The 15126-nt window shown below is 37.9% G+C and overlaps 1 protein-coding gene across 1 annotated transcript; it reads right to left on the reverse strand.

Annotated features, from left to right (window-relative positions):
- Window positions 1-1664: 1664 nt before the first annotated feature.
- LOC110884206 (zinc finger protein CONSTANS-LIKE 13) lies at window positions 1665-7196 on the reverse strand. The gene is made up of 4 exons (XM_022131888.2): window positions 6507-7196; window positions 4710-4907; window positions 3296-3585; window positions 1665-2198 (listed from the first exon to the last, which is right to left on the reverse strand). Exons 1-4 carry the CDS (start codon window positions 7002-7004, stop codon window positions 2108-2110), a joined length of 1077 nt encoding a protein of 358 aa, XP_021987580.1. The 5' UTR covers window positions 7005-7196; the 3' UTR covers window positions 1665-2107.
- Between the last annotated feature and the right edge of the window lie 7930 nt (window positions 7197-15126).

The raw sequence follows: 15126 nt of genomic DNA on the forward strand, positions 1-15126 counted from the left end.
GGGCGAAACGGAGTTCCACTCGAAACCCCCCTCCCAGTCCTCATTAGTACCCTGTACTGGATCCTAATGTGACGCTTTGTCACCTGGACCCTGGGTCTCACTAGAGTTGCAAGAAAAAGAAAGCACATTTCAGGTATTGATCACGGACAATACATGAATCAAATGATCAAATGAGACTGCGAATACAAAATTAAAACAATGTGGTACCTATAACGTGGAATGTGATCAAAAGAACATCGCATTGTCTCATTGTCGACTTGATTGATGATGATCGGAGCTCACAGTGGACAGAAATGTGTAATCGCCGATGGGGTTTTCACTTCGAGAGGGTTTTGGGGATGAGGGATAGGATTGTGGCTTACATCATAAGTTAACGGATTAAATATATAGGCGCCTTTTTCAGATTTGAGGAAATGACACTTTTGCCTCCACGTCGTTAACTAAATGAACGGTCAATTAACGGTCGTTAGTGGGAGGGACCTGATTGCGAGCAATCAACAACCACAGGGACCAGAGTGTTGAATTTTTCAAAATAGGGACTGAACGTGTAAGTGGGTGTAAACCCCAGGGACATAAATTGTAGTTTACTCTATTTTCAAATTACAACTTTCGTGTACTTTAAAATGGTTTAATGTAGAATACTTAAAATTTTGAAAGCATTTGCAGTAAGGTTGGATACTATTTACAGTGTAGACAACAGATATCATCCAAAACTTCCTGTTTGGACTTTCTTTTTGAAGTCGTTGGATGCTTTGTTTTAAGAATTTTGTATACTTTTTGAAGTATTTGGATGCTTTGTTTAAAGAATTATGTATATATATTTCAAGTCTTAATTTAGACAAGTTGTATAAACTCCCAAAGAGTTCAAATCGTGAAACCAAACCGTTAGTAACAGTTTAGTTTGGTTCAGCTTTAAATTTAAACGGTTCATTTTCGGTTTCCAATAATAAAATAAACGGTTCATTTTCGGTTTCTAATAATAAAAGACCGTCAAAACCAGATCGTGAACACCCCTACATATATATGTAACAATAAAAATCAAGCGTTTTAAACCCACAAATTGTAATTTGACTAAAAACCAAATTTAAGCTTATTAAAAAACCAAATTTCAAAAACCCATTTTGGATTTTCAATTTGAGTTTCTGTTTTTCTCTAGTCCAGTTATACAATAAACAACCCATGCCTCGTAAACCAAATTATTCATAAAATTAAAATACTGTTCAGCTAAAAATAAATAAACATATTAATTGCATTATTCATTATCATCATCATCATCATCATACTCGGTATATTCCACCATGAACAAAGCTAAGATAGGGTCTGAGGAGGGTGAGATGTAGGCAGCCTTACCTCTACCCCGTAGGAATAGAGAGGCTGCTTCCAATGAGACCCCGGCTCGATTGTAGTTTTGCATCAAGCCTTGGACATAAGGCACATAACACTCAGCAATTAAGACAAACACCGAATAGTGCATGTACCACCTTGTCTTTCGGCTATCAACGCCACCACATGATGCATGATTAACCATCCCCCTTTTTAACTTTATTTTCACGAAATTAGTAAAATAACGTTAAAATTAGTGCACTTTCACTTTTTCCCCCCGAACGCCCACACATATATACATTATATACATTATATTAATTGCATTATTATTTATAAAAATATGAAAAAAAAAAATGTTACACCACCACCTTCACCTATAAATGAAATTACAAGTCTTACATTAGTTACTAGGGGTGTAAACGACCCGAGCCTTACCTTAATCGAGCTAGGCTCGTTACAACTTTCTGAAGCTTGAGCCGAGCCCGAGCCTTACCTAACTCCAAACCATTTTTCCACCTCTACAAAACCATCTTTATTTGCTTTACAAGCTACACTTACAACATACTCAGAGAACATATAAAACAATTACGCGACTAATCAAACTACAACAACTGCAAGGCGGAATAACACCATAGACTACCGAAAAACTACGGTAGCAAGAAACCGAGTGGGTCTGCGCTCACGCTCATCTTCCACCACCGGTTTCCACATCGTAGCACATTTCTACACTACACAATACATCATCTAACTAGCATATAATAACCTCAAACATGTGTACAACGATTCATCGATCCATTTTGGCGAAACGTCCCCTGATTCTCGTCCTGCTTTCAGCCCGTACCTTTCGTGACTCGTATCTAATAAGCTTGTCATACCTGTTATGACACCAATGACAAAAAAAAACCTCCAGTTAACTTCGGTTTTACACACCTAGATATGATTTTCAATGCACTTCTAAATATGAGTTCGGGTCAAAACGGGTTATGAGCAGAATGAACCTGAGTCAAAATGGACCGTTTTAATAAAAGTATCAATTTGGTTCGGGTCAAAACAAGTTCTGGCAAAAATGAACAAGAGCTTAAGTTGAACAAACCCGTTATGGTTTTTTAAGCAAACGAATACAATTTAAAACATTTTCAACCCGTTTGACATGTTTCCTTTTTAGTTAAATCTGGGGGTGTAAACGAGCTCGCCTAAGCTCGAACTCGAGATCGTTTAACTTATGAGAGCTCAAGCTCGGCTTGGTTCAAGCTTTATTTCTAAAGCTTGGCTCGTTTATTAGTTATTAATTAATGGGTTATTGGATTTTATCACCCTTAACTATTGGCTATGGGCCGCTGTCACCCCCAACTATCACTTTGACGTCTACCACCCCCAACTTAACACTTAGTGTGTTCTGTCACCACATCGTTAACTGATTACTAACTTTTGATCCTGTTACTATACATTTGGGGTGTCCTAAGATCCCTAAAACCTTCGTAAGATCCCTATGACACCCCCAAAGGTATACTAACAAGATCAAAAGTTAGTAATCAGTTAACAATGTGGTGAAAGAACACACTAAGTGTTAAGTTGGGGGTGGCAGCGGCCAATAGCCAATAGTTAGGGGTGATAAAATCCGATAACCCTTAATTAATTTATATTAATTACAGTTGTTTTTTTCTACAACTACTATATATAACATAAAATATGTATATATTTATTTATCATTTAGTATCATAGTTTTGTAAATAAAAATGATATAGTAGATAACAGGCTCGTTTATGCTCGCGAGCCGGCTCAAGCTTGATAAGTGAAGCTCGGGCTTGGGTTCGTTTACTAAACAATCTTATTTTTAGGCTCGGGCTCGAGCTCGATTAACCTCGATTCGTTTGAGCTTTTTTCGAGTCGATCGCGAGTAGCTCGGCTCGTTTACACTACTTAAATCCCTTAGCTTGACCAGTTTAGAGTTAAGACATAACAAAACAACTACCTTCTAGATTTCTTCTTCTCTTTGTATCTTGTGAGTGCCGTCTCTCTCTCCTGGGTGTTGATTTCACGCACACCGACACTATGAAAGACTTGTGTGTTTTCAGCGACAGTATGATGCGACTGGCCTTCACAATTAGCGCTAATGTGGCTTGCACTATGAATATTGATAAACTTTTCATCAGGAACTATACAGCTTCTATCGTCGGCGTTATGTCCTATTAATTGATCAGAATAAAACTCTGGATCCCCAGCATCAGTACCATCAGGGCACCATTGAAATGTACTATTCGTCTGTAAATAAATACAAAAACACAGCCACCATCAGGCTATGGAACTAGAGGCCCGGCCCGTTAAGGGGAGGCCCGGATAGACAAGTCAGGTGGGTTGCGTAACGGGTTAACCATGTACATATCTAGAGTTGGTTCTTTTTTGCCGTTTTTTTTTTTTTTTTTTGTAAATTACATAATAGATATAATTAATTATGAATTTAATAAAGGGAAATTGGATTTTAACAAACTAAGCTTTGACCTCCTAGTCAGGATTCACTAACCGAAAGTTAACCCAATTAGTTTTTGCTGGCATGGATTGCTTATGTGGCAAAAAAATCAAAGTTTTGACGGCGTGGACTGCTTATGTGGCAAATTAGTCAAAGTTTTGATGAAGTGGATTGCTTATGTCATGTGGCAAAGTTTTGATGATGTGGACAGTGGACTACTTATGTGGCAGTCCAAGTCAGCAAAAACTAATTGGGTTAACTTTTAGTTGGTATGGGATCGCTGAAAAAAAAATGTTCAAAGTTGGAACTGTCGGTTAGGGCTGTTCAAATTGTTCGACGTTGTTCGAAAAATACTCGGAATTTGCTCGTTCGATCCAGCTCGATTGAAAAAACGCTTGGTTCGGATCGGTTCGTAAACGAACTGAGCACGAGCAAATGTCCGTTCAGTTCGGTTGGTTCAATTTATTTTTTAACTCTCTCTCTCTCTCCCTCCCTCCCTCTCTCTCCCTCCCTCCCTCCCTCCCTCCCTCCCTCCCTCTCTCTCTCTCTCTCTCTCTCTCTCTCTCTCTCTGTGTCGAAAACTGCACTTTATTCTAATAACTAGCACCCCCATCGTCACTTTTCTTTTTTGTTCTGTGACGCTCGATACTCGCTCGACGTTTGTTCGAAAAATGCTCGGATCAAAAGACGCTCGCTCGACTTTGGCTCGGTTGAAAAAACGCTCGGTTCAGTTCGACTCGGTTTGTAAATGAACCGAGTATGAGCAAAGCTCCGATCGGTTCGGTTCGACTCGTGAACAGCCCTACTGTCGGTAAACATTTCTTGAGTTGGGAATAATCCAGGCCAATAGGTCAAAGTTGAGATTATTAAAATCCAATTTCCCTTTAATATATTATGTAGACGAGATTATAATTTGTACCTCATATGAAGAATTTGCATTCTCTTCAAACTTATGTTCAAAACCCGAACCATGGAGTATGAAGTTTTGTGTGGGCGGAAACTCGTTTATTGGTTTAACCATTTCTTGACCATTATCTACATTCGGCTCAGACTTGGCTAATTCTCGAAGCTGGTGAAGAAATTCTTCTTTATATGCTCCGAAAGCAGCATTTCGGTTCTGATTTCAACAGAAACAACCTAAACAAAGTTAACAAACGCGAAAAACCCGCAACAAATGTGATCTTAATAACAAAACATAAAACACATAAACATAAACATATCTAAAATTAACAAATTCAATAATAAGTTCATAACAATTGCAGGCTCTCACACTTAACACCAAATATTCATATCTAATTCTATACTAATAATCAAATTTGCATAAACCCTAAAACAATAACCAGTTTGTATAAATAATAAATAGCAAACACACGTTCAAACCCAACTTGGGCCTGACGTACGTATCCTTACCTTGCATTTCCGCAACTCGAGGCCAAGGTTCAAACCCAACCATCAATCAGGCTGAAGGGTATGGAGGGCGCCATCCCTCCACCTCATCCATGTATAGCGCCATAGGGGCTCCACCACACCCAGGATTTTAAGAGGGGGCGCCATCGCTTCTCCGCTACCATGGTAACGCCAAGAATGAGATGTTCAGGTGGGGCCCACTTGATTTAATCCAATGAAATCTTTTTTTTTTTTAATTTTGTTTAATAGAGGGCTCCATCCCATACCCTGCAAGTTAAAGGGGGGTGTGATAAAACCCCTGGCTGACGTGGATCCTACGTGTCGCTTACGTGTGTTGATAAAGCCCCTAGGGGCTCCATCCTACACCCTCCAGCCTCACAAACCCAATAAACCAAACATCAAAAAGCCACAAACTTTAACAAACAAAGTTAAACAACTTGACAAACAAACAAGCTATAATAACATCCAGCACCACTAGAAACAATCAAATCATCAAGACTTACAAAACCCGGGTTCAAACCCAACTTGGGCCTGAAAGTACATATCCTTACCCTGCATTTCCACAATAACCCGTTTCCACAACGAGGTCACGGGTTCAAACCCAAGCATCAATCCAAACCCAAATCACAAACTAACCAACCAAACAAAAAAAAAGACAAACTTCAAAACAAATTTAACTATCCCATAGCCTGGTAATTATATTTAACACCACTACAAACAATCAAATCATCAAGACTAGGGTTGCTAAACGGGTGTGTTCGCGGGTTGGCGGGTTCAACCCGACCCGGACCCGGACCCGAAAAATGTGTGTATGAACCCGAACACGACCCGTTCAACCCGATTTTTTTTAATCTTTTTATTGTTTTTCAGCAAAATAATATCTTTTTCCAACTAATTGATCTTTTCGTGTTATGAATTTATATCGAGATAATTGGTAAACGGGCAACAAGCTGCGCGGCTACCCAAAACACAAATGTATATAATAAAATTACAATTAAATTGTAAAATCTTATGTCAATTATCTCTTTTTAAGTTACAATTATGGCATAAAATACACACCAATTTAATTTATGCCACAAAACATATTGTAAAAAAATAATATAATATAAATGGGTCAACCCGTTTAGACTAAACGGGTCGCGGGTTCAACCTGAACTGAAACTGACCCGGACCCGTTTAGATTACACCCCAAACCACGAATTTTGTGTTAGAAATTTGTATTAGGTTGGGGTGGGTGATGTCAGAAATTCACACCCCTAATCAAGAACCAAAAGGCAAAAAAGCACAAACTTTAACAAACAAATTTTACCTTAGGCAAAGGAGGAACACCCATAGCCTGATAATTATGGTCACCACCACTAGAAACAATCAAGTCATCAAGACTCACAAACCCCGGAGTCTCCCAAACAAGATAATCCTCAAACCCACCACCACCATCCCCACAACCACTCAAATCATCAAACCCCAAATACGATAACAAATCAAAAACTGTGGGACACCCACTAAACCCCTCGAGTGGCCGCCTATCATGCGACGAACTGGAGTTGTTGTGGGTCTCCCAATCGCAATTGTTGCAGTGAACGAAAGCGTGAGTGGAGCAGAAGATTGATGCGGGTGAGGTGGAACAAGTGTCGCATAGTAAGGATCGTGTGTGTTTGGTGAAAAGGGGGGTTGTTGAGTGGATTTCACGGTCGCAAGATAAGCAGAGTTTGGCCGTGTCGGCTCTGCAGTATAAGAGTGCGGGCGAGTGGTTGCAGTTGTCGCAGAGGCGGTTGGTGGTGGTGTCAGGGGGTGGTGAATCAGGCATTTTTCTTCAAAATTGGTGAAATTGAGATATGGGTATGGAAGAATTTGGGTTTAATTTGGGGGAATTGGTGAAATTGAGAAATGGGTATGGAGGAATTTGGGTTTAATTTGGGGTTTATGAAATGGGATTGAAGTGGGTGGTTGGGGTTATGCTTGTGGGTCAAGAAATGAAATGGGATAAGGGGAGGTGGTCTCATCATGAGTTCATCATGAGGGTTGATGGTGAAAGACTAGTAATTTTTTTTTTAGAAATTCTAACAAGTATTTTTTAAGATTGGATGGTGATGATATTTTAGGGTGATGCTAATCGTACCTGTTAAATACATTGGTTAAAATGGTTTGATGGAGAAGTTTGGGATGAAGGATGGAGGGTTAAATAGGATGGTCATGATGAGTATGGATTATAAAGAGCAAAAGCGGTATAAATCGGGACTGATGGGATCGGGATGCATGTTACGTGGTGAAGGGAAATGGTCCTAAACAACCCACTCAGTTGTGCGCACACGACCATACCCACAAGAGAGCAAGTAGCATGTGTCCCAGTGTTAGAATATCTTGCATGGGAACTACACACGCGTCTACACTTACGTGGCTGGAGAAATTATGTAAGGGACAACAGGTACAAAGGATAGACACATGGCACCAACCAGACGTCGCCAGGCCCTGCTACATGATATTCAAAGGACAGCTGATTGGCAGGCCGACAAAAGTTAAACCTAGGTAGTGCCAAACGACTAGTGGTATGGCTCCACATCAACCCATACGACATACAATTTTTGTCCTAACAGAGGGGACTAAAAGGATATTCGTCGACCAGGACAATTGTACCAAGGCCCACCATTCTCCTCTCCCACATTTGGCTATGAATACAGATATTCACCTCCAGATTTAAAGATCAGCTCTCTCATTCTCTTATTCTTAACACACACATGTTTACTCTTCTTAAACGATACTTATTCTCACGCCAGGGGGTGGTTACAAGGAGAACCCCCCACCTCTCCTCCTTGTAACGAGGAAAGATTAAGGATTAACCATTCTTGACGAGACCATTACCACAAGGATAAACCGTCGATTTAGACAAGGTGTTTCTTCACCTGACATGAGTACCGGGCCAAACTTTCATCTTGAAGAGGATGTTTGAGTGAAGAGAGGGTCGGGAAGGTCATGGTTGGCTCCTTACCTTTCCGCATATTCATTCTCGTTTATATTTAATTTTCATAATTGATTTATTTAATTATAATAAACTTTAGCTTTTCATATCGTATAAAGTTCATAAATTTTTAATTTATAAATCCTAAGCTTAATAAATTTCTTATAAAAAGCTTAATTAGTATATAAGTTACAAAAATCCTGAAGGTTTGTTAAAAAGTCTTAAACTAATAAGTTTGTAGATTTAAAAAAAAAAAGTTACAAAAATTTTCAAAAATATAAATACTACTCATCTATGCGTTTTTGCCAAGTGCATGTACCAATTTGGATATTTTATAAATGTTGTATTTTTTAAGAAAATTACGGGAGATAGAAACTGGTAGAATTGAATAAAAAATAAAAAGACAACAAGAAGCTTCCCTTTTGGACTCGTTTCTCAACCATTTTAGAGTGAAATCATGTAGATGTACCGCCCACACCAACTACTACAAAACAACAATCATACGTCCGGTAAACATATATTTATATAACCCACTTAATTAAAAAATAATACACGTGACTACGTGAGTCACTCGATTATCCAACAGGTTTTATTAACTCATGGTTAATAATATCACTTTTAACCATAATTTTGTTATGTTGATTAAAGGTAGCATATGATTGGCATAAGTTTAATACAAATATACAACTATGATTGAGATAGATAGTTGTTAATAAACAGCCATAAGATCATATGCATCATGACTGCCTGTTTGACCTGTTACTTCTTTTTATAGGTGTGCCTTCTCTTCATGTCTTTCTATCTCCTCCCTTCTCGCATAATGGCCCTCCTCTGGCTTACATGCGATCGCTTTCATACCAGCGCCTCATGCCCTCTCAGTCTCTCCTTGCTACGTCCATAAACGACTATCCTCTCGTTTTCACGTCAACAGCAGATCCACTCAGGACACCACGTAAGAGATGGTTTAATAACAATAATAAAAAAAAGATATATTAGTTGTATAAAAGTTGAAATTTTATTTCTTTATCAAAATAATTTATAGAACTTCGATCTTTAACCTTTTTCACAGCTTTGACCATTTTCCGTAAGTTTAATTATTTATTATTTAGTTATTATATTTTCCATAGAATAGTTGACAAGTATACGAGACACGTTAATGATTGTATATGATATGAGAAAGTGATGATGTGACTAACGATTAGGACTAATCTGAAAAGTTAAATGATGAGGTCACCAGTGACGATAATTAGAATTTTCATGAACTAAAAGTTTTTTTTTTTTAACGGCCAACGAATCCTCCAAACGGGTGATTGGCGAAATTCCCACATCGGGATACATTCGCCTCCGAACCGGGGAAAACCCTCACCTAGGGCCGAAGCCCGTGAACACTCGCCCGAAGGCACGACAGTGCGGTGAGGTAAAACCCGTTCAGTTCAAGGATCGAACTAGCGATCTCCACCTATTCGCTTAGTCTCCCATCATCACCATGTACCGCAGAAAATAATGAGGAGGGCAGGAATCTAACTTGGGTCCCTTAAAACACCAAGACTCTCCCTTACCACTCCACCACCACCTCATTGGCCATGAACTAAAAGTTTATTCTTGGATCATATTCACTAACTCATTTCTTATTTCTACACCCTCAAAGCGTCCCGCTTTGACCAAAGCGAGGCGTTTAGGGTTGTTTTTCAGACAAAATGTGAGGCGATAGTGGTACGAGGTCCTGTTCTATACCCCAAAGCGCACCGCTTTGGCCAAAAGGGGGTGTTTAGGGTTCTTTCTGTAGACAAAGGGTGATGAGACATTGATATGATGTTATATTTTGTACAAGGTTGCAGAAAGTGTCACGCGTTAACCCTAAACGTCGCGCTTTGGCCAAAGTGCGACGCTTCGACCCCCATTTCAGTTGCATTTAAGAGGCAGGCCATGCATTCTCTTTCGTATTAAAAAAATCGAGGTTGAGGTTTTGTTGGGTTTTTTTTGTTTTGAACTGTGAAAATTCTGTTGAGTAGAGCATTTTCTCAGTGATTATGATGTCGTGGTTTAGCAACTACCTTTTCAGTGAATATTCTGAGAAGTCCGTTGTTCCAAATTCTTACGAGGGAACCGTTATTTCTGCCTCGTACGATATACCGAGATTAGAAGAGGTTTTGAAACAAGCCTTAGAAAAGTAATGAACCACCACAAAGTTCACCCCATGCTTGCAAATGTACTTCGAAATGTTTCAATATATGCTATTGGGCTTATGGCTTTCGAGCTACGACGTAAGGAAGACGGGTTGAGAGCCTACGGTGCAACTTGTGGTTGCCAGCTTGTCACACCCCTATTTTCCACGTGTCACCGGTGGGGGTATCGTGACGTAATTGATATCATCATAGTCAAACAACACAACATATAAATGCACAGCGGAAGCAAAAGATATAGATATATTTCAACTGCATAAATTGTAATGTTTATGTATCACAAAACAGTCGAAACAGATCCACAGGCGGATCGAAATAAAAAGGAAAAGTGTTCAACACACTGTGACATCTAAAGCTTGTGAGACTTGAGTAATGATGCCTGGAGTAGCCAGCCTATTTCGTCTAGTACCTGCACTTAGCCTTTTTGGAAAATACGTCAGTTTGCACTGGTAAATACAACTTAACTGACTCATTTTGAAAAGAGTTTGAAAATTGATTTGAATGCACTTCGGCAAAATATTTTTATAACTTGGGACAATTAATCAAAATAATCTTGTATACAGTTTTACTCATTTGTCGTCCATTAGGTCCGGTTTGTAAAGCCGGACTTAAATTAACTGACCCGCCACAGGTATAATGCCCACAAGGTCGATTCCTTATAGTGGGATACCAGTTTTTACATAATGCATCTGTCAGGTGTACGCCTACACCCCGTGCTTAGGTCGTGGCCATTTCTTTGAATGATGCCAAGGATATCCGGGACATGGTCATTTAACCCCCAAGGGCCATACACCAAATAATACATATCAAACAGGTTATGTAAATACATCAATCACAATACGATTTAAATGACTACATACACCCGACCAAGCGGTACTTTTATAGTACCGTATCCCAAGCCCGTATAGGGAAAATAAGTTAAGAGTATGTACCTGAGCAAAGTATAAATCAAATACAGCAAGTGCACGTAGCTTTTACTGGGCTCCTAATCTGGAACGAAGGTTTTTAATAACCTATTAGAATCCTAACGGGTCTTTAATTAAGTTTAGACTTAGACCGTTTAGTTTTCAAAAGGAAGACACGGTTCTAACGCATGATAAAGCGAAGACCGATTTAGAATGTGGTTTTGACCCGACAAGCTTGAATACTTGTTTAATATGGTTAACTTAATCACATTCTGGATTTTGAGACAAAAATGATATGGTTTGACCCGTTTCGGCTAATATGTGTAAACTAGTTACATAAGCCGATCCGAACGCGAAAAGTGCGTAACGAGTAACCATAAGAGTCATATACAAGTTTCTGAAGTTAATATGCCTTAAATATGTTGTGACATCAGAAAGATATCCTCTATTATGCCCAAAACGAATTTAAACTCAAATTACGCCTCGTAAGGGTATTTTGGTCATTTAACATAGGCTTAAAAGGTCAAAATTGGAAATCTGAGCTTAAGACCTTTGCTTACTGTTAGAATGTAAATATTTACTAAAAATATCAGTAAGCATCAAACCTTATATTTATAAAATGGTTTTAATACATACTACGCGTTAAAAACGCTTAAAAAGGCGATTTGGAGCCATTTCCGGGTTTTCAAAGGAAAGCTGATAATTTTATTATTCCAGAAGGCTCAAAATACTTTATTTATCATATTAGATTAGTAGAAAAAGGTTTGGGGTCAAAATGATTTGTAAAACTCATTTTATAGCCCAAAAGGGCAAAACCGGCAATTACCGAATTAAGCTTAGAACTCTATGTTATGCTCAGCCTAAAAATAAATAAAAATCTTCAAAAATCCCAGAATATTATATTACATCAGTGGGTAATAAGTTTGGTATCAAAAATTAGGTTTAGATAGGCTATATGCTAATTATTCGGTTTAATTACTAAAAAGCTTTCTAATTACGCTAACGAGCATAACTCCTAATCTAGACCTCAAACTGATGTCAAATTTTAGGGACAAGTCTATAAATCAGTAGTGAAGGTTTCTATTCTTTCACTTTATCAAAAATCACATTTTAAGATGATAAGGGCATAATAGTCAACATTTAAGCATTTAATGGAATCATGCATATGAATCGGATAACTAATGAACCAAGTTGTATAATCTCAGAGGGTTATACTTATAGGTAACTTGGTTCTAATAAAGCTCTAAGGCATTCCTAAATCATGCTCAAACGGTTCAGAACTGAAAGTCAAAGCATAAGTCAAACTATGCGACTTTCTGTCCCGAACCGAGCCTAAACTAAAAATTGTCGAGTTGAACATGTTTAGACATGTTCTTACATTAATTACCAAGTTATATTAATGTCAAAACAGGTTGCATAGCTTCTACATTGCTAATTATGCATTTATTTGAAAAATTAGCTTTCTGTTGACTTTTTATAATCAAGTTTGACTCGACAATTGACCTAATTAGAGTGGGAATCAGAGGGTGACCTTTTAAGGGTTTAATGCCCACATAATTACCAACTCATAGGTACTTTCAAAATGAAATTTGACTGGAGCAATTAAGATTAATGACGAAGTCAAACCTTAATTACGACAGTTTCACTAAATGCTAATAAACTATGCAAAACTGAATTAAAGGAGGTTAATGACACTTACCAAGGTCCTAAGCGGCTAAGCACGACTAATGATCACTAGGAAGAGGTCTTGAGCTTCAGGAATCTCCAAAATTTGGGTTATGAAGGTTTCCAAGTGCAAGTCCAAGTGTTGCAACTTAGAACTCCTTATATAGCACTTTAGATGCAACAAGATCATTCCACAATAGTCTATAGATGTTCCTTGATCATTTATGTTGAAATATATGTATATTCCAATTCAATATCAAACGTATGTTGAACTTTAATATTGTCGCTTCTAATATTTTGTGTTTTTTGTTTTATATTTGGGGCCGAGCTTAATGAGATCTGGAAGTTGGGCTTTACAGGGTTAACGTCTGGGCCAGGACAAGGCCCGATGCATCCTTCAACTTAGCTGATGGGTTCACGCGTAATATGGGCTAGATACTCAAACATGGGCTGCTGGAAGTTACTGGGCTAAAGTTTGGCTTGTTGGGCTTCTAAAGAAAAGATGGGCTTTCTCAGTTATGCGCATATTTGGAACGGGTGAAGGTTCCGGGTTATCCGAGTTTGTTTTGTCATGTGGATCACATATAAGTGTGCCTTTGAGTATTGTGCACCTAACTTGGTTCAATCGTTTCTCAATATCTCAGTTTGTTTTCCTCTCTCTTGTTTTAAGGCGACTCAAGGTTTGTAAAGGGATTTTCTCCGATTCTTTTTTTTTTATTGATTGATTTCTGTGTGTTGTCTTTGCAGGTTATCGTACGCGTCATCTCCTGTTGCATTTACTCTGTGTATTTTAGTTTCGTGTTGATTTCTGATTTGGTTGAATCTTGTTTGTTACCTAGTTTTTGCTGTGGTTATTGTAGTTGTTTAGATCGATTAGCATAGCAACTTATGTGCAAAGACATGGGTAGGCACCTATTGAGTGACGATCCTACCATCTGGACACTGGCACAGTTTCGCTAAGTTTGTGATTGTTGTCTGATCTTTTGTTTGTATACTTGGTGTATAGGAGTTGTTGTAGTCTTTTATGTGTATTGTTCCCATTGCTTGATTAGATTGAAGGGCACAAGCCATTAGTAAAATTTTCTTGGCTAGACTTGTGTTTTTTTTTTTTGGAACGTTTACGACACTGTAAGTCTTCTCTGTTCCTAATCTTGTAAAATTTTTAGTTTCACCACAATATAGACACGTATGTTAGGCATGCGATTGATGGAACACTACAACCTGTAATGTGTTATATGTGCATTTGTGTTGAGAGTTTTTTATTATTGTTGTTCCTTATATGTTAGTTGTGAAGGCTCTTGGGTGTTTTTTAAAGTGTAGAAAATACTTTGTTCGTTTTTAGTAACTTGAAAATTGGTTAACAAAAATAATGGTTTAGCAACTGATACATATTTGAATTTATTGGCCAAAATTGTTCTTAAAGATTCATGGGCCTGGTTGTGTGTTCTGAGTTCTATTAGTTCAGTCTTTATGATATGTTTTTATGTGTCTTGAACTTTGTTTTTAATCTTTGTTTTGGACTGTGTAATTCAATTTCGTCTTGAGCAAAGATAGAAATGCCTTCCAGTTTTAACCATGTCTGGATGTGTTTTTATAAAATCATATCTTGGTGGTTTATCGGGCCCATATGTCTAAAATCTTTGTCTGGTTAGTCGAACCGTGTGGTTCACGTACTGTTTAACTAGTTGTATCATGTTCAAGATTGTTTCTTGAATGACTGTGACAGCCTTATTTGCTCTTTTATGAGATGTTGTTTTTAATTGCAAAATCGTATGGTTTATTGTTACAATTAGAATTTGTTTTAGCTGTTAAATGTTGTCTGGTAGAATTGTTTAATTCTCACTATATAGATTTGTTTTGAATCATGTGATTCAGTTTTGTGGTTCAAATGACGTGAAGTTGAAAAAAATTATTTGATAAGTCAAATAAGTCTTGATGTTCTTCACACGGTTTTGATATGTTTTTTTTTTAATTTCAGATGTGGTTCTAAAATTTTGAAGTCGTGTGACTTTGCTGTATTAGATATGTATCTAATATTGGTTTTTTGAATTTCTGATTTTGTGTCATTGTGTGATGTTACAAGAAGTCAGTGTGTTTTGAAACGTGTTTTGAAACTTGTTTAGTATCTTGATAGTGGTTTTTTGGTTTTTTTTTCACTGGTCTAGGGTCGTTTGTAGATTCTGTGTTATTGAGTCTAGTCCCATTAGATCGTAGTGTTGG

This window comes from Helianthus annuus, chromosome 10 (assembly GCF_002127325.2).
Source record: "Helianthus annuus cultivar XRQ/B chromosome 10, HanXRQr2.0-SUNRISE, whole genome shotgun sequence".
Lineage (NCBI taxonomy): Eukaryota > Viridiplantae > Streptophyta > Magnoliopsida > Asterales > Asteraceae > Helianthus > Helianthus annuus.